We start from the raw sequence: 20,016 nt of genomic DNA on the forward strand, positions 1-20,016 counted from the left end.
CTGAGGGGTAAAGGCAGGGTCACGGGATTCCTGGGGGTGGGAGGAGCAGCCAAGGAACTGAGGACGCAAATGTCTAGTGCTGCCTGGGGGTAGTGATGGTGAGTGTCCAGAGGTTTAAATTATTCCAGAAATACCTATCCTGGCCCCTCTATCCTTCCCTCAGGTGGCTGTTGTTCTCACCAGAGCCCTGTTCCCCGGCTAAACGCTGGACTTCACAGACACCTGGGGGCTCCCTGTAGACTTTGTTCTTTATGCTTGGGGGCTCCTGCTGGCCCAGAGGAAGGTAAGGGGAGGCTCTGGCAGCTCTCTGTCAGGGCAGGAAGAAGGCTCTGGGCCTGGAGCAGCCATTTCCCTCGGGCTTCTCAACAGTGCTGGTTCTGATGGAGTCCGCTGAACCTCCTGTCTTTCTGTTCATTTCAATTCAATAAACATTAAGGACGCCTCTGCATTCCCTCTCTGCTGGCGGCAGGATCTCATCCCGGTGGGCCTGGCCGAGGCCACTGTGTGCCAGGCACCGAGGCCAACCTCCACCTGCAGGGCTAACCTGGCTCAGCTCTGGCCTCCTGGATGTTCGGTGACAGCTCACTGAATCCATGAATGAACGGGAGAGTGGGGCCGCCCTCCGGAGAACAGTGTCAGGCCTTTTCTCACAACCTCTCCTTGTCAAGGCAGAGATGGCCTCCTCCCAGGTGTCCTGGCAGAGCTGGGCTGGCCCAGTGGGCAGCACTATGAGGCCGCAGGGGTGAGGAGCCAGCCAGCCACACCACATGGCTTTCCTGGAACGGGCTGTCTGAGCCCTGCCAAGCTGCCTGGAGCACTGGGGCTCCAGTGTGTGACAGGCACAAGGTAAAGAGTTGCATCTTGAGGGCAGACCGGAGAAAGAAGGGCAGGAGGGGGAAAGGAGAGGAAAAAGGGAGGGGCCTCAAGGGGGGACAATGAGATCCAAGTGCCCAGACGTTCAGGCCTTTATCATAGGGCTCAGGGCTGCCAAGAGGCCCCAGGAAAAGGCTGACCTCAGTCTTGACTGCCACCAGAGTCGGCACAACCCGAGGTGTGATTTCAATCCTTCCTTGTCCGGAAAAGCAGGCGGGCAGCCAGCCCTGGAGGGAGGAGAGGAGCTAAGCAGTAAGCAGGCATCCGCCCCCCTCCCCTTGAAATGGATTCGTCGCTGGCACTCAATGCAAAAAATTGACTATCTTCTGATAGCAGATGGTGGAAGTTTAGTTTTAGCCGTTTCCAGGGAATCCTGCTCGGCTAAGGCTTTCTGGTCCACTGGGCGGTTTTCTCCTTTCCTCCCTGGCTCCTCTAAGTTCTGTGGTCCTCTGGAGTATCCAGCGACACGGTCCCTAGTCATTGCAGTTCCCTGCTGGTTGATGAAGAGATGCCCTTCTTTTGCCCTTGTGTATCTCTCTTTGGGACTTGGGAAACTTTTGGACAGTGTCTTTCCCCATACGGGGGCTGCAGGGGGCTCAGGACACTGCCTCAGACAGGCCATTCCTCCATGATAATGGTAAAAATCAAAATATTCATTGAGTATTTACTATATGCAGCCCTGTTCTGTTTGCCATGAACTAACTGATTTTATCCTTTCAAGACACCACGAACAGGTGAGGAATGGAGGCACAAGAGGGGAGGACTTGCCATGTCACCTCTTCCCCACCCCGCCCCCGGCTGCTCTATAGGAATTGTGGCAGAGTCAGCCATGGGAACAGAGAGCCCCTGGGATCTTGAAGCCAGTCTCTGAGACTAAGAGTTTTGTCTCAACCTATCATTTCTGCTTAGAGTTTCAGAAGCCTATTTTGAGCTTAAGGGTGGAGAAGGACGGCTTTCTTTTTGCCCTTCCAAGGCAGTGGAGGAGGGAGACGTGGGTAGCCTGGGCTGGGGTAGGGCTGAGGGTTACAATGTACGATGTGCGGAATTGCAGGGAATACACAGAAATGAGGTGGGGACTCGGTTGATATATTAGACATTTACAAGGTTAGGGATATTTAAAAACTCATATTCGCCTCCTCAGTGGGAGTTGACTCATCCAACGTGCTGTTGTGACAGGGTGCGCTCCCCTCTTTCCTACTGCCTGTTCTTCTGGGTCCTACTCTCATTGTGCCAGCCTGGGTTGTGACTATGGAAGCTCCCTGCTGCCTATGTGTGGACTCTCAGCTCCCTGTCTTGGCCCCAGGGTCCCCTAGCTCCCCTGCCCAATGAGCCCTTTCTAGCCAGTGGCTCCCACCATACCCTATGTTTGTATGTGCTCCCCACCTGCCCCTCCCTCCACCACCTCTCTGCTTACCTGAGCTCCACCATCCTTCAAGGCCCTTTTCTCCTCCACAAGCCTTCCCTGAACCTTTGGCCCTCCTGGAGCTGGTTAAGGATATTATTCCCTCTCTTAGGCAGTCTGGGAGCCCAGCCTTGGCCAACAGACTTTATCCTGTAAACTTTGGTGCATCACACAAAGTTAGGTTTGTGATGGTTAATTTTATGGGTCAATTCGACTGGGCTAAGGATACCCAGATAGCTGGAAAAGCGTTACTTCTGAGTGTGTCTGTGTTTCTGGAAAAGAGTAGCATTTGAATGGGTCGACCGAGTAAAGAATATCTCCTTCTCCAGGGTGGGTGGTCATCACCCTATCTGTCGATGGCCTGAAAACAACAAAAAGGCAGAGGAAGGGTGAATGTTCTCTCTGCTTTGGCTAGAACATTCGTCTTCTCCTGCCCTCAAAAATAAGCCTTTCTGGGTCTTAGGCATTCAGTTTTTGGTGATTTTTTTTCTTTTTTTTCTTTTTCTTTCTTTCTTTCTTTCTCTCTCTCTCTCTCTCTCTTTCTTTCTGATTCTTATTTTTAAGTAATCTTTACACCCAATGTGGGGCTTGAACCCACAACCCTAAGATCAAGAGTCACACACTCCACCGACTGAGCCAGCCAGGCACCCCTGGCCTTCAGGTTTGAACTAGAACTACCTCACAGACTTCACTGGCACTTCACTTTGCATGTGGTAGATGGCAGGACTTCTCAGCCTCCATCATTGCGTGAGCCAATCCTTCATAATGAATCTCTTTCCATATATTTATAAATATACCTTATTGGTTCTGTTTCCCTGGGGAACCCTACTACAAGTTTCCTCTCAAGTAATGTGAGGTTAGTAATATCTGCCTCACAAGCTTATTGTGAGTCCCCAGGCCCAGCTTCTAGAAAGTGCTCTATGGGTGGCATCTATATTACCTTGATTTGACTTTTTCTGTATATATCCTATTGCCCCAGAAAGGCTATGTTCCTAGGGGGCGGGCATCATTTGTTTTCTGTGTGTCCTTACAACCTGGCAAATGGTTGATGGTTGATAAATGTTTGAGGGTCATGGTGAAGGCAAAGGTTTTGTTTTGTTTTTTTTTAATCCACGTTCCATCTACTGTGTCTGAACCTCTAATAGATTTTGACAATATTTACTCAGTTAGAAAGGGGCAATGTAGCCCTTTTCACCAGGGTCTTTTAATAAATGACACTTGATCCTTGAGGCACCTCAGGCCATGAGAAGCCCCATCAGTGGAGCCCTGGGCCACAGCAATGTTGAATTAATGGTGCAGGTAGATATTAGTTCTGCTGTGTCTTTCCCACTGAGACCTCAGAGGAGGCACTCTGAGGCACCCGAGGAGGGTAAATCCTTGAAATAGTTTTCAAAAAGTCAGTGTTGGCTGGTGTAAACCTGTGACAATCTCAGGGTAGCTGCCTCAAACACTGTCCCATCTTATAGTGGATTGGGCCTGTCAATGTTTATATGGCCACCTCAGATTCCATCAAGCTCTCTATAAAACTTATTTATTTTTTATTTTAGAGAGAAAGAGAGCACAATTCGGGGAGAGGGGCAGAGGTGAGGAGGAGAGAGGAGAGAATCTTTTTTTTTTTAATTTTTTTTAACATGTATTTATTTTTGAGAGACAGAGAGACAGAGCATGAGTGGGGGAGGGGCAGAGAGAGAGGGAGACCCAGAATCCGAAGCAGGCTCCAGGCTCGAGCTGTCAGCACAGAGCCTTATATGGGGCTCGAACTCACAAACTGGGAGATCATGACCTGAGCCGAAGTCGGACACTTAACCGGCTGAGCCACCCAGGCACCCGAGAGAGAGAGAATCTTAAGCAGGCTCCTCGCTCAGCACAGAGCCTGACTCAGAGCTCCATCCCATGACCCTAGAATCATGACCTGAGCCAAAGTCAAATGTCGGACACTTAACTGACTGAGCCACCCAGGCGCCCTAAAACTTTTTTTTTTTTTTTTTAAATATGTATTGTTCCTTCTTAGACATTTCTCAGTATTGGCTCCTGGACCAATTCTTTAGTCTTGAGTCAACCTTTGAGTGCAGTTGAAAAATAAAGGCCCATTTTCTCATAGAATGATTAGGGCTTGAGGCTGCATTTGTGAATGGAAGAATTTGAGGTTTTAGGAGTTTTATTTACATCAGGGAGATATTTTCAACTGGAATGGCTCTTGTAGATTCTATTAACATTCAAAGGCGTCCCTGTGCTTTGCTCTCAGCTCTGGGAGCTAGGCTGCCTGGCCCCACCCACCAGCTTGCAGTAATAGAGTCACTTTAACTGGATCGTGTCAGGGATGGACAAGATTTTGAGGGAATTCAGTCAGAACTCAGATTTCCTAAAACCCTGCCGGCACCATCACTCATCTCAGGTGACCCCGTCTTTGTGGCAAAATCTGCAATGGCTACTCCTGGTCTTGGAAGGTAGGAGGGAGACATACTTCTTTCTTCTCATTTTCCCTTTCTCTCTCCCTCTTCTCTCTCATTCTCTGTCTTTTCCTCCATTTTTAGAGAAAATTTATTGAGGCGTATTTTACAGTTATACCACAGAGTTCATCCATTGTGAGCACCCAGTTCGATGAGCGTTAGTAAATTTGTCCAGCTGTGGAAGCATCACCCGGGACCCAGCTTTAGAGCAGCCTCCTCACCCAGATCCTCTTGAGCCCGTGTGTAGACAGTCTCTCCTTCTGGTCCCAATCCTGCCACTCCTGATCTATCTCTATAGTTTTGCCTTTTCTAGAAATTGTGTGTAAATAGAATCGTACAGTGTTGTCTTTTGTGCCTGGCTTCCTTCACTTAGCATCATGCTTTTACATGTATTAGAACTTCATTCCCGCCATCTTTTATTATTTTTTTGACCTTTGTCCCTCTCTCATACACACACAAACCTTCTCTGAGCTTTTAATTTTTTTTAATATTTATATTTGAGAGAGAGAGAGAGAAAGAGAGTGTGTGAGGAGGGGAGGGACAGAGAGAGAGGGAGACACAGAATCTGCAGCAGGCTCCAGGCTCTGGTCTATCAGCACAGAGCCTGATGTGGGGCTCGAACTCATGAACCGCAAGATCATGACCTGAGCTGAAGTCAGATGCTAAATTGACTGAGCCACCCAGGCACCCCTGACCTTTTTTTTTTTTCTTAACCTCACATGTTGGCCTAGTCTTTGGGCCCTACGGTGTCAATAGGAGAGTTGTATGGAGTCCACACACCAAGCCCGACCTAAGTAGGTACTACAGGGGCTGCTGGCCATTCAGCCTGTCACAGTCCACAGGGTCCAGGACATGTCACCGTGATGGTGGGGAGCAAGGAGAGGTGGAGGTGGGGAGAGGGGTGAGATATGCTTCCCTGTCCCCCAAGTTTGAGGCCCTGAGCCTTTGTGCAAAGAGACCAAAACAAAAAACAAAACACACACACAAAAGGAAGCTGGGTGAATTAAGTCCGTTTACTGAGGATGTGGCTCGATTCCACTCAGCATGGAGTAAGGCCTGACCAGGTACCCTCAGCAGAGGGCCCCCCGGGCTGCTGGGCGGGCAGGGCCGCTGGGTCACCTGGGCTTCTGGCTGAGCCAGCAGCGGGGCCACCCGCAGGGACCCAACAAGCCCCGGGCTGCTTGGCTTGCGCTGTCTGGGACTGCACTGGGGCTGCGCCGGTCGCTGCTGCCGTCTGTATTGCTCGGGCCAGACCCCGAGAAGAGAGGGGCACGAGGGGAAAACGGTAATGTAAACACTTTGGTTTCCGTTTCAGTAAAGAGGAGGAGGAGGAGGAAAGGAGGCATACGGGGATGTAGAAGAAGCGGCTGTGGGGCGATGTCTTTGCAGAGCTCCAGGGCCAGCTCCCTTGCTAGACAACGTGGCCGTTGCTATCGTTTCCATCCCCCAGCTCGGAATCTGGAAAGTAAGAAGGCGTCTCAGGCTGTGGAGCCATAGTGGACAGCGAGCTCTGTCAACCAGGGTGTGGCTGGGCTTCCCCTCCTGACCCCCACCCCAGCACCTGTGCCCGGGCATTTGCGCGCACGCATACAAACACACACACACACATCTCTCCCTCTCTCTCTCTCTCTCTCGCTCTCTCGCTCGCTCGCTGCAGTGCCGGCAACAGCGTGGATAAGGGCCCGCTGTCCGGGGAATCCTCGAATGCCTGTCGGGGCTTCCGGCCAGGGCAGAGGGGACTGTAAGCCCCTCCACAAAAGCACATCCTCGCCTGACCTGGTGCTGCAGATGTTTGCAGGGTGAATCCCCAGAGGAGCCTTGCTGCCTCTCAGGGCAATGCCTCCACATAAACCTCTACTTCCTTGCTGGGTGGGGGAATGGGGAGAGGGTTGACCTAGGTCTTTAAGAAATCTTTCAGAGAGCAAATGGCTGGAGGTAGAGGGTCCTGGGATGGGAAGACAGGGAGCAAAGAGGCAGTGGGGTGGCAGTGGGGGCCCCGGGGAAGAGGGGGAGTATGGGGGAGTTGCCTTTATTCTTGGGGGAACTCTTGTTCTCAGAATACTTTTCCCGTTGGCATCAGGAGTGCTCCCTGACTTATCCGGAAACCACTGAAGAAGGGCAGGGAGCAGGATTAATTGGCATCCTGGACCCTCTCTGCCTCTGCCTGTGCTACAAGGAAGCTCCAGCCCCATGAGCTGCCCCTGTGCCCTGGCCTATCCTGTTCTTTCCCCCAAAGCTAGTTGCCTAGACTTGCGTCTATGGGGGTGAGGTGGTCTGGCCCAGCCTTTGGCCTGAAGACCCTCAAGGCTGCACCTGTCCACACCGGTACAGCTGGCTACAGGAGGCATAGTTCCCCTCCCAGGCCTTGGACTTGGCTGTGGTGACAGTCATTTGTGTCAGTCATTTGTGAAGTGCCTGTTGGCGGGGGGCGGGGGGGGGGGGCTGGGTCACAGAGCCATATGGCAAGTGGTGGAACTTGGGCACACCCACCCAGGAACTCTCCGAAGCTGCTTTTACCTCAGTGCTGCCGGTGGCATTTGTGTGCTCCAGATCCAGGGGAGGGGGGAACCCAGTGAGAAGCCTGGCATGGGCACCACGGAGCCCCAAAGAGGTTGGCATCTCCTTGTGCCACCTGGTGGGCCCCGATGTTTCGTCTTTTTCCTCCCTTTTTACCTGAACTGAGCTAGGGCAGCTGTGACTCAGCTCTGGCAACCCAACTTTAAAAAGTGCTCCCGACCAGTTGAGCCATGCCAGGCTGCTGGGGAGCAAAGGAGAGTGTGGCCGGAGGAGGACCGGAGGCATGTGCATCTGTCTGCCTCTGGCTGCCCCGGCTTGTCTGGGTCTTGATTGTGGCCCCGGCCGGAAGCTAGGCAAGCGCGGCACCTGACCAGCGTGCCAAGATAGCCCCTCTGTGCAGGGCCCTCTTCCACCCGGGCTGTATCCCCAGTGTCTGGGATGGTGCAGGGAGAGAAGGCCTAGACCCGCATTTCCAGGGGAGCATTGGCTGCCCCGCGTTGGGGCAGATCCTACAGCTAGTCCCAGCTTCCTGAAGAGGGGAGGGCAAGTGACGATCAGCGGGACCATCTGCCTCTGAGCGACGCAGGGGGGCAGCAGCGCAGCGCCAGGCACTTGCAGGGAGGGCTCCCGTAGGTCTCGGCGGAGACTCTTTTTTTTTTTTTTTTTTTTTTTTTTTAAGCAGAGCCCCAGGGATGCTCTTCCCCCTCTCTCCAGAGAGGGCAGGCTCCCCTGCGGCCCGGGCGAGGAGGCCCCCAGACCCCCGGGGAAAGGCTGCGTCCCCGGGACCGCAGGGCGACAGCGGCCCGCGCTGGGCACTAGGGGTCGCCCCCGCCCAGCCATCGCGCGCGGGCCGCGGGTTTCCCGGGACCGGTTAGAGCCTCCGGGGCGGGGGCGCTGGGAGGGGCGCCTCCGCCGCCCTGCCCGGAGCCGCGGCCCACCCCCCACTCCTCCCCGGCCGGAGCGCGGGCCCAGGCGCCCGTGGTCGGCGCCCGGCCGCGCCCATTCGGAGCAGGGGCTCTCGCCGAAGGCTGCCGCTGGGACCTGCGAGCGAGGCGCAGAGGCGCTTTCCCCGAGACACAAAGGTCTTTTCTAAATCTCCACGCTCCCTTCCCGGCTGCCGCAGGGGGAGCAGCGGCTCCGGGTGGGCCCAGGCGGCAGGGCCGGGAGGCGGGGCCCCGAACGGCCCCGGGACCTGGCGAGGGCGCCAGGGGACGCGGGGGGGACACCGTGGCGCGCTCTGGGCTCCTTTTGTGAACGGAGGGAAGCGTCTCCTCCCCGCGTCCCTGAGAACGGTCAGCCCGGGTTGTCAGCGCTGCGTGCCCCGAATAATAAATTGGGTTCTCTGGGGTCGGAATCCGGGCCCCACCCTGCGGGGCTTTGAGCTGGTCGGGGTTCCCCAAAGCATCGCCGCGATCGGCCGCGTCGGGATCCCCGGGGGTCCACCCCACCGTCTGAATCCGAACCCCTGGGAGGGGCCCAGGAACCTGCCCTTTTGGTAAATCGCCCAGGTGATTCGGATGGCGAGGCCAGTGTGGGAATCGTCGTTCTAAACCTTCCACCTGCCTTAGGGCGGGCGATTGTAAAATTTCTCCCCTGAAGAACTTCTGGAGATGGGATTGTCACACCCGCCTCAGTCCACGGTAACGTTCATTCTCCCTGCTGATGGAGGAATCCTTCCTGAGTCTGGCTGTAAACCCTCCTGCTTTAATTAAGCACATTTTCTTCCGTGTGGTGGGGTGTTTTTTTTTTTTTTTTTCCTTTTCTTTTTTTAATGGGATAACGAACCTGTTGGAAGACAGCTGTGCTGCCTCCTTTGTGGGACCTTTCTCGGGAGACCTGCTGTCCTCGTTCAGCCTCCGTATCCGGCTGGGCCCCCTGACTGGACCGCGTGGTGAGAGGATCCAGGACAGCCACTAGCCCGTGAATGAACATGGTCCCTTCCCGTGATGGCTAAACAGCTCCCTTCCAGGGTTTAGAAGATAACCCAGGAGGCTCCCCAAGTACCGGATACTGGAAAATCCCAGCAAAGGCGAAGGGAAAAAAAGCCTGCAGCCAGCCCTCCGGAGCCCGCCTGACCATACCATCTTCCCTTTGGCTGGCCCTTGTCCTTGATTTCAGGATGAGTTAAAATTCTTATCTGCTGTGCCTCCAGCCTACTCGGACTCGCTTTCCTGACTGCTGCAGCTAGACTTTCCCAGGCTTGGTGGGGTTATTTTTGCCTCTGGGTGGTGGTCATTACTTCCTTCCACAGTATGAGGTTCAACACAGCCACGGGGGAAAAAGAGTAAGTTAGCAAAAACACCCTCAAGATGGCAGGACTGACCCCCAAACCTACTTTCATTTTCTTCCGGTCTGGGTTGTGGGTAATTTCTTGACAACTATGAGAAAGAAGACAATGAAAAATGAATTTTTTTTTTCTCCAAAGCAATTGTGAACAGATGTATAATTCCCCGCTCTCAGGAATGTCCTAGGACTCCCTTACATCACCTTAAAGGGGCAGAGGTGCCAAGGGCAGTGTTGATATTCACCCGCAGGGCAGGGCTTAGCCTCTCCTAAAGACACCGGCGGCCACGACCCAGGTCACCTTTGCTGGTTCAGGGCTTCTAAATTTGGCCATGTGTGCGCAGACTTGCTTCCTTTCAGCAATTGATCTGAGTAGCAGAATCCCATTCTGGATGGCCCGAATCATCTACAAGCCAGTGGGGGTGAAGGCCGTGCTAATTGGCCACTTGCCTCACCACTGGCTTTTAAACAATCGGTTGTATTCTCTGCCCGGCAGGAAGCAGCAGGCCCATCAAGGCTCTGGGCTCCCTCTTTGTTCTGACTTTATGGCATTTTATGCCACAATGAGAAACACTGTGTACTCCGTGGGAGCCCATTGTGCCAGGCTGCAAGGATGTGGCTCCTGTGCGGAAGGGCTGGTGGTCTTCCCCCCAGCAGAAGAGGGGCTTTGTGACAGGCTGGAGGACAAAACGAGGGGTGCCAGACACTGTTCCTAGGGCAACTGCTGGCCATTGTGGAGGCAGCGTTGGCCCCTGGGTCCCTGTCACCCGCAGACTAGGGGGAGGGCAGGAGAAGGATGGACTCTGTCCTAAGTAGCAGTCCTGGGTACGGGGTAAATTATACGCCAGGACTGAGCTATCCACAGCTCCCATGCCCTCCTGCTGAGCCGGCCACATCCCAGCCTAGACTCAGAGCCAGGTGACCGCATCTATATTAACCAGGCCTCATTCCTCAAGGAAATGCCTTCTGGGTGAGCAGGGAAGTTTCCCCAAATGAGGGCCAAGCCTGGGCCTCAAATATTTTGGGTAGACTTGGTCCTTTGAGGCAAGAGTTTTGGGTTTTCTACGAACAGTGTGAATGGGAGGACCTGGAGAAAGTCCCTGTGGCCTCACACGTGAATGGGCCGGTGGGGTTTCAGAGCTCCTTCAAGACCCTGCCCGCCTCCCAGGCCAGCCGCTGCGTTCCCTGCCCCTCCTCCCAGTTTCACACAGGTGGAAGTTTCCCTACAGGTGAAATGTTAATACAGCACACCCGGGGCAGGAAACCAGGGCGGGTGCTCACTCCAGGAGGACACAGGCACCGTCATGATCCCTGAAAGGCCCGGGGTCCCTTCTGCTCTTTGCCTTTTAGCTCAAGGACCGAGATTCTTTCTATGGTTTGACGTAGTCCATGGAGGTCGGCACTTTGGGGCATCGGGGAGCTGCCTTGGGCAAGCAGGGAGAGGGATTCAGGGTACAGGTACATTTCATTGAGGAAATGGAGAGCATGATACTGACAAAACCTATGGCTAGGAGAGAGCCCAGGACAGGGGACTTTGGGGGTACAGGCCCTGAATAATGGAGTACCCCACATGGGCACTGAGAGGGAGGGAGGTGAGGGAAGGCGAGTCCATTTAGCTTCCCCACAGAGGACAGCCCTGTGTCCCCATCAGCTTAACAGGCAGCTGATGGGGTCCTGTGTTCTCTGGAGATGCTTCCACCGCGAGCATTTGGAGAAAAGGCCAGTTTCCCGCTGGGCCCTTGCAGAGAGTAACAGTCACTGTTTCCTTCAGCCTGGACCTCACTCTGTGCCCTTTCCGTCTTCAGTGCCCCCACCTGGGCCCCCTTAACCCATCCCACTGCAGCAGCAGCTGCCCGCCCTCCACGTAGCTGCTGCAGTTTTCGCTCAAAAATGCAAATCTCCTGGCCTGCCAGCCCGGGGCTAGAAACCCTCCCAGAGCTGCACACAAACCCTCCAGCCCCTGCTCCCTGCCTCCGCCTCCACACTCACTTCCTGCCAGCTCCAGCCGCACTCCTCTCCTCGACTCTCTCAAACATACAAGTCTTCCTCATTTCTCTGAGCCTCTGCCTTTCCTTCTGCATGGAATGCCCTTTCCCTCACCACCATCCCTTGTCCAGCTGCTAAACTCCCCAAGATTTGGTTGGGACATCACCTCCTGAACTGATCAGGTGGGGGAAGCAGCTTTGGCACGAGGCTTCTCAAGCAGTGGGAAGGCCCATGGCAGAGGGTACAACCCAACTGGATTAAAAGCAAGTCCTCTTGGAACGTTAGTTTGTGTCTCTGAAGACCCTGCCTGGACAGTTGGTCCTGGAGAAGGAGTGGTAGGAAGGGGTGAGAAGGGTGGTTCCTCCCGGGACCTAACTGCTCTGGGCGCTTCCGCATCTGGCTCCTTCTTCCATCGTAAAGCACATTTCTTGATACTCTTGGTTACATGCTTATCTCTCTTCAGACTCGGAGCCCCTTATAGGCAAGGAGTTTGTATTCCCAGAATTTAGTTTAGAACCTGGCACGTAGTAGGCATACAGAAATTCTTTGAATAGATAAATATATACCTTGAACTTGAGAGGGTTCCTTTACCTAGAATATTGTTCACGCTCCACAAATTTGTGCTACTTTCTCCAAAACATAACTCAAAACTCACTTCCTAGAGAATAGGCTTTGGTTTATTAGTTCATTGATTTGAGCGTCAAAGGTTACTGAGCACCTACTATGCGGCAGGCATTTTCTAGGCACTGGAGGTTTGTGGGGCACAAAGAGAGATAAAAATTCCACAAGGGAGCTGCCAGTGACCACCACCGTCCCCCACCCCCGCCCCCCAGGAGACCATGTCCTCATTTGCAGTCATTTAGCATTTTGGTAATCACTCAATGCCCCTGGCGTCCACAGTGCCTGTGACATGATCATCAAATATGATTGGTTCACTGTATGCCCAGATCATCAGACAGGTGTAGAAGGCCCGGCTTTGCCTTCAAGTAACACAACCTCATGAGGGAGACAAATTGTTTGTTTATGGGATCACTGGAAACCCCAGAAGTCCCAGCCAGGGAAGATCTTGTTAATTCACAGCCTCTAGAAATTCACTGGATCCACTGGTTCTCTTGACCAAGTGCCACTTTCCAGTTATTTCCAGTCTTTATAAATATGTGAGTCTCATCTTCCAGCTTGGTCAGAATGGGACAACATGGCGTCATGTCAGGTGCCCACTTCCCCTGATTCCCATCTCGGCACCCGAAACAAGCCAGGGCATGGATGAAAGAGTGAGTGAATGATCATTGCCATGGGCAAGGATTCATCACTGGGTGTCTTAATGAGACACCACCAAGGAGTCAGACATGAATGGGTTCTCCAGTTCTGATAGGTAAAGGACAGAAGGGTTTTTTCCCCAACATAGGGCCTTTTTTTTTTCTTTTTTTTTTGCTACATGTTACCCTCAGATTCTTGGTATTTTCTACAAAAAGATCCCGAGACTCCACTCCAGGAGAGTGTGAATTTGACAAAAGTCATTTGTTTTCGTCCTTCCATTTGGGTCCCTCTTAACTGGCTATTTGTACCGGTTATTGTGTGGTGGTTTTAGTGCGTGAGATCTATTTCAGGGTTTCCCAAATTAAATGTAAGCCTAAGAGTGTTGCCCTGTCCATTCTGCTTCCTTCTTCCTTCCCAGCAATCTGGGTTCCCAGATTGCTCCTGCTGTCACTCCTTCTCTAGGATAGTTTTACCAGAAAGTTCTGTAGACTCAATGCTTTAAGGCCTTGGTTTTCACCCATGGGGTTGTAGTGTACATTGCCCTCTCGTGTTTGTCCTGCAGTCCTGGAGGCTAGCATTGCTTACATTAGCCTGTTGATGTTTTAGCCATCTGTAACCTATATCAAACACTGGGTGCTTTGAAGTTCAATGTGCAATAAAAAGTTCATTAAAAAAGATGTGGAATCATGAAAATAAGGTTACAGAAATGTTAACAAAGGATCGTTTCCTGCTTCCTGTATTTTTTTTTTTAAATGTATTTCTCTGAGGAATTTATGTCACCATTAAAACTACGGAAGAGTTAAAGGAAGGACAGGCCTGGGTCAAAAAGAGGGTGAGATTCCTGAGGAGATATCTTGGCCAAGACCCAGCCTGTTTTCTTAATTGAGAGCTTGAGGTCTAAAGGGAGAACTTACGCCAGAAAAAAAAAGGAGGGACAAATCCAGAATTCTTATGACTGATGGTTTGAACCCAGCATCATTAATAGGGATGGCTTAGAAGCCTGCTGTCATTGCAAGGTCTGGGCTATGTCAGGGACCCTCAGAATCACTGGGTTCCAGCCTCCAGGCAGGTGCCTCTTACCCACTTGAGGAAGAAGAGGAGAGAGACATGAAGACAGACAGCGGGGGACAGAGAAGAGAAAGTCAAGAGAGAGATGCATAGGGAAAGGGTGACAGAGTGTCACCAAAACTGCCTTGTGACACCACTGGTGGCTTTCCCGTCGCCCACACTGCCTTGCTTGCCAGTCACGACCTCCTGATAGGAGCAGAGGTCAAGTTTCAGGCCCCGAGGGGCATTGAACGCTAAAAGCAGACCGGTCCCTGGCATGACCTTAAGGTAAATGAGGTACCCATGTCCGGCTACGGAGTACGCTTTCCTGGCCTGGCCACAGACAGGCATTTAGCCAAGAGGGAAGTCCCTTGGGGCTCTGCGTTCTGACTGGACAGTGACCAAATGTACATTTTGCTGGACTTTGCTAAGTCCAGGCTCCGATTAGTAGCGGAGCCAGGCTTCTCCCCCGAAACTGCGTGGCCTCATAGAGGGCTCCTGGTTCTCCTGTTAAACGAAGGGCGGCCCCAGATGACTATTCCCGGTGAATACATTGTCTCCTTTCTAATGACAAATGGGACACTGTCGGCACCTTTATTTCCTGGCCTCACACATGCAGAGACACTGGAATAACACACTCTGGGAGCCGAGGCAAAAGAAACAGTTCTCCTTGGGGGAAGGCCCCTGTTTTTTACGGACCCTCCGAGCTTGGGCCGTGGGCATGCCTCACAGCCTTGCTGGCCTCTACTTGGGGGAGCAAATATCTCCAGAGACTCACTTGCTTATATGACCAAGAGTGACCATTTAATTGCTATTTATGTTCAATAGGAAGCAATCATGTGATTATCCCTTACTTTTCAGCCAGAAGGCCCACTGTGCATACACTTAGCAGCCACTACGTCTTAGTCCTAATGATGGCAGTGCCACATCCTACCAAGTGACCGTGAAGCCCTCAACAGATTGCACACGTATTAACCAGCGCTGCAAGGTTTGGGGGACTGCTGCCAACGGCCCGGGTCGGAGCCACACTCACCCTCTCTCTGATGACTCGGTTGTAGTTGCGTCTCATGAGTTCTGCAAACCTCTGCTCATAGAGGTGAAGCAGGAGCGCCAGGTACAAGCCTGAGTTCATCAGCTCATTTTGTGCCTAAATATGGAAAAGAGACTCCTAAGTGCATCTATAAACTATTCACGGTCTACATCACAGGGCAGAGGGTAGTAAGGACACCGGGTGACAAGAAGTGGGACAAGACCCCAAACCCCAAGGCAAGGCCTGCCTTTGGGGATCAGAGAACAGAGCAAGAGAGGGGGGATCCTTTACTGCTCTCTCAGGGCAGAGGCTGGAAATTCTTTACTGCTTAGTGGAGGATGCCCTGAAAAAGCCCCGCGTTCCAGGCTCAACCCCATGCCTCGAACGTTTATTGAGCAGTTACACGTCAAAGCCTTGAGCTGGGTGTTGTGGGGAATATGAGGTCCTGCTGGGAGCCCATCGTCTGGTGTGGGACAGCCTCGTCCAGAGACGGTTCCAGTACCAGCTGCAAGTGTCACGTGCTACACTGGAGATGCACGGGGAAGAGAGACCAGTTTACTAGGACACGGGGAAGGCCCCTTGGACGGTCCCGAACGGATGGGAGCACCTTGGGTGGGCTCTGAGGGTTGGTGAGGGCCTTTCAGACAGAGGCATGGAATGCCAGCAAAGGCACAGGGGCGGAGAGAGCAGAGCACATATTGGGTAACATTCCCAATGGGAAGGAAAAGTTTTCTGTGGGAGAATGTGGAGCACAGATGCCACGGGCATTTTGTTTTCCTAAGATCCCTTGTTTGTCCAGAGAAAAGGCCCCAGGTCTTAGTTCTGTGTGTTTCTCTCTGTATAATTGGGCTTAATGATGGTCTCACCTAAAGCCCCCAGCCCTGGCTGGTCCATTAACTCCTAGAGAGCAAGCTGAGCATGTGCCCAGTAGAGTTCCAGATGGACTGCGAACCTCAGGGCCTTGGCTCCCCTCTTCCTCATTCCATCGGTGGGCTTGGTTTGTTCTTCTGTTTTGAGTGCCCCCCGGCCCCCTCCCCTCCCCCCACTCCTTTCACAGGACTTCCTTCGCAATGTCTCCTGCTTGTAGAAGCCTTCCTGATGAACCTCTTTTTGTTCCGATCATTCCTTTACTCTCTGATTCCTAAGTCTTTATTTTGCACACTGCATCTTGCACTTGTTAATGTTTTTGCTTTTCCTCAGCGGTGGGTTGTGTTTTATTTTTCTCACGGGTGCTGGGAACATAGGGAGGTACACAGGGAGGGTCTGGCTGTCTGGCTGAGGACAGCTCCTCTGTCCTCAGTGCCTTTGGTGGTCTATGCCACAAGGCCTGTGGACCCTTCCTGGACCTTCAATAAATTAGGGGCATTAGAAACGACTCCTCCCCCTCCGCTTTGTTTCCCTGCCTGGCCTCCCATCAGATCCCCATGGGTGGGGGATGGAGAAAGGCCAGACCAAGCTCGGGAAGCCCCTGGGAGACTAAAATCCCTAGCAGAGGACATGGCCCTCTGCATCACCCTGGGGAAAGGTCAGAAGTGTGACTGTTTCCCTAGGATAACTGAAGCTCAGACCTGATGCGGCGACCACCTCAGTGCTTTTCCCTTCCTTCCGGGCCTATCTCCCTGTTCCCATTGCATCAAGGGTAGCTCAGGAAGAACAAAACAGCTGCCAGAAGAGGTGCCCAGGTTGAGCAAGGATCGGTGCACTCTTCCTTCTGGATCAGGTCCAACTCTGGATCTTGACCACTGGCCCCAAGGTCACGGCTCAAGGCCCTTCCGCTCAGCTGTCCTTAGCAGTTAGCCTCCTATTTTTAGCCTTTGGTTGTGTTTTCTGTGCTCTCCTGACCTTGGCCTAGAGCGGGCAGAGAGGAAGTTGCTTGTTTTCACTTTTTTCCTAATTGCCTCCTCCCACCTGCCTCCTTGTCGTCTGTCTCGCAAGCCACCGCCTCCGGGAAGCCTTCCTAACCCACACCCTTCGGCTCCTCCCTGCACACCGAGCCTTCTCCCTTGCTTGCTTCTATCGCTGGCTGGCGGTGGCCTCCCGCGAGCTGCTGCTGGTTTTCTCTCCAGCACCCTCTTCGCCAGTAAGCCTTTGTGCTGAGAGACACTCCGATGCATAATGGCAAATCAATCAGCTAGAAAATGGCTTGGAACGATCAGGTTTGTCAAAGCATTCAGGGAAATCATTTACTTTTTATGACTCAATAAGGCCCGGAGGCATGCAGATGGGGAAAATATCCACTAATGTTTTCTGCAGATAATTTGAAAAGTCACTTCTAGCAGATTGTGTCTCTTCTCTGGCCTGTGGGAGGGAACCTGTCACGTGGCGCCATAAATCTCACTGGCCGGGGCCCCTTGATGTGCGCCCTTTGCAGAGCTGGTGATGCACCACAGAGGGGCTGGGCTGACCAATCAGAGCATGCGTTTGCTAGTGAACTCAGTCATCTCAGGCTCCGAGCCACAAGTGGGAGGGACTTGTTATCACAGAGAGTTCCAGGGCATTTGTTCGGCAAGGGCAAAATGAGCTAGGTTTTGGAGCGTTATTTTTGTAGCTCTCCTGACCCTCCCTCCCTGAACCATTCTGGTGGGGCATTGACACCCATGTGCAGTGTTGGCAGTGGGTGGGTGGGGGGCAGGGAGGCTCGAAAGAGAGGAGGCTCATGAAGCCATGGACAGGAGCCCCGAAGCACTCAGGCTGCCTGCCAGATGTTTTTCTTTCTTTTCTCCCACCTCCCTCCCACCCCTTCATTTTGTTAATATTCATTTGGGCCAAGAGATTTGCTACCTATGGAAATTCTCCATATAATCCACTCAAAGACGCAGTCAGCCTGGCTGAATGTCCTATCAAGTCTTCAGATGTGTTCAAGAGATGCTCCTAGGTGTGAGGGTGATTAGGTGGCTGCGTGTGTCCAAGGACATCTGTCCGTGGCTGCGATGGAGCAAAGCCAGGCCTGTGCTTCAGAGCAATGACAGCCAGAGGCCCGCTGAGATCCTCCTGTGCAGCCGGGCAAAGAAGACAGCAGCACATCTCCATCATGCAGTGGGCGTGGGCCCCCAGAGCGGGCAGCCTGGGGCCTTCGAGTGCTAAGACTTTGGGCGGAGTTTTAACCGGGCCTGACCCAAGTGACTCCAGTTATAAAAAGGGGAGAAGTAACCTCTATCCTGCCTGTTTCCCCAAGGTGTTTTTGGCAGAATGAGCTAATACGAGTGGACGTGGTATTTTGCAAAAAAAAAATATCCTATGAGAGGCAGAGAGGAAAGATAGGACTCAGGGCAAGGACCACATGTGCCTGTTTGATCCTGTGCTCGTGCCTAGCCCTGGATATTTGGTGTGTGCTCAATAAATATATGTACAGATGAAAGAATGACAAAAATGTATGATTTTGGACCAGACAGTGGCCCATTTAGCCGTGTCTTTTTTTTTTTTATTTTTATTTTATTTATTTTTTTTTTTAATTTTTTTTTTTTCAACGTTTTTTATTTATTTTTGGGACAGAGAGAGAGAGACAGAGCATGAACGGGGGAGGGGCAGAGAGAGAGGGAGACACAGAATCGGAAACAGGCTCCAGGCTCCGAGCCATCAGCCCAGAGCCTGACGCGGGGCTCGAACTCACGGACCGCGAGATCGTGACCTGGCTGAAGTCGGACGCTTAACCGACTGCGCCACCCAGGCGCCCCTAGCCGTGTCTTTTGACCCTAGTCACTCCCAACTTGAATGTGCATCAGAATTACTGAAAGGGCCTTTTAAAACATAGCTGCTGGGGGTCACCTGGGTGGCTCAGTTGGTTAAGCATCTGACTCTTGATTTCAGCTCAGGTCCAGATCTCATCGTTCGTCGGATTGAGCCCAAGCCTAGCATCAGGCTCCGTGCTGATAGCATGGAGCCTGCCTGGGATTCTGTCTCCCTCTTTCTCTGTCCCTCCCCTGCCTCTGCTCATATGCAGTACACATGCTCTCTCGCTCTCTCTCTCAAAATAAATAAATAAACTTAAAAAAAAAAAAAAGCAGTTGCTGGGCACCACCTCTCCCCCTCCCCCAGATTCTGATTCAGTGGGTCTGGTGGGTAGAGCCAAAGAATGTGTATTTCTAACAAGTTCCTAATTGATGCTGATGCTACTGGGGATCACCCGTCTTGGAGAACCACTGCTCTAAGCTATGGATCAACAATGTGGTCTGGGGATGTGCTCTGGTGGGAAGAAAGGAAGGAAGGGAAGGGAAGGGAAGTAGGGAGGGCGGAAGGAAGGGAAGGAAAGAAAGGGAACGAAGGAAAGGAAGGATGGGCAGACAGACACGAACTTCTCCAGTTGGAGACAGTACTCTCCATTTTGCCTCGGTGACCACCTCCCTTTATTATAATGACGCCTGCAGGATTCCGACCGTTTAATATGGGCCTGGCCTCTATGGCGTCTGAGTGTACAATCTGTGATCTAAACTGTGCTTCAGCCTGCTTTCTCCTGGCCCGTCTTGGAGTTTGGAATGTTAGTTCGAGCTCTATCTGGGGGGTTCTTCCTTGCACCCCAACAATGAGTGCCCCAGCCAGAGCCAGATCTGAGGCCTACTTCCCAGGTGAGGAACGTCACACAGGACTCCTCCTTCCTGGACAGCACCCACAGAGCGAATGGATGCTTCTTGGGCTTCCTTTTCAGGCATCCTTGAGTAAGGAGGGTGGGAGGGTTGAGCTATGATTGGGCCACCAGGTGCCAGTGGCCCCAAAGTGCTGAGTCCAGGTCCTAGGGCCCCCGCAGTTGTTTCCGCTTCACGGGGCCACTCTGCACACAGCCTGTAGGAGCTCCTAATCCAGCCACTAGAAGCCAAGTAACAAGCCTTGATGTACGGGGCCTACAGGAACCACCCAGTGTCCGAGGGATGGGGCATAATCACATTTCAATGCCCTGTTAAAACCCATGGGCAACATTCACTCTACTCCTACTCAGGTGCATTGAAGCAAACCAGGAAAACACTGGTCTAAGCCCCTCCACACCCTCAAAGCCATTGACAATGCTGACTGGACACCCAGTGGGCATGACTGCGATCTGGGATCAGATCTTGCGCCAGGTGTCTTTCTTTGATATCTCAGATTTTGCCTTCAAGGGCACGTGGATAGAGAGCTCACTCCTCTTTTTCCTTCCTGGTCTTAACTGTCTCTACCTCAGGGAATCTTTCTTTGGTCCTGAG

General features: G+C 52.7%; 1 protein-coding gene across 8 annotated transcripts in view; it reads right to left on the reverse strand.

Moving 5' to 3' along the window:
• Positions 1–5,715: 5,715 nt before the first annotated feature.
• Positions 5,716–20,016, reverse strand: part of MARCHF10 (membrane associated ring-CH-type finger 10) — an 83,106-nt gene continuing 68,805 nt past the window's right edge. For 6 of the 8 annotated variants that reach the window (XM_042915589.1, XM_042915586.1, XM_042915585.1 and 3 more), the window contains 2 exons: positions 14,849–14,962; positions 5,716–6,183 (listed from right to left, as the gene is read on the reverse strand). In XM_042915589.1, the coding sequence (XP_042771523.1) occupies positions 6,037–6,183; positions 14,849–14,962 (261 nt within the window). In that variant the 3' untranslated portion in view covers positions 5,716–6,036. Of the gene's footprint in view, positions 6,184–9,577; positions 9,621–14,848; positions 14,963–20,016 lie in introns of all 8 variants that reach the window. The other 2 variants (XM_042915592.1, XM_042915591.1) reach the window with 1 other exon arrangement.

Source organism: Panthera leo, chromosome E1 (assembly GCF_018350215.1).
Source record: "Panthera leo isolate Ple1 chromosome E1, P.leo_Ple1_pat1.1, whole genome shotgun sequence".
Lineage (NCBI taxonomy): Eukaryota > Metazoa > Chordata > Mammalia > Carnivora > Felidae > Panthera > Panthera leo.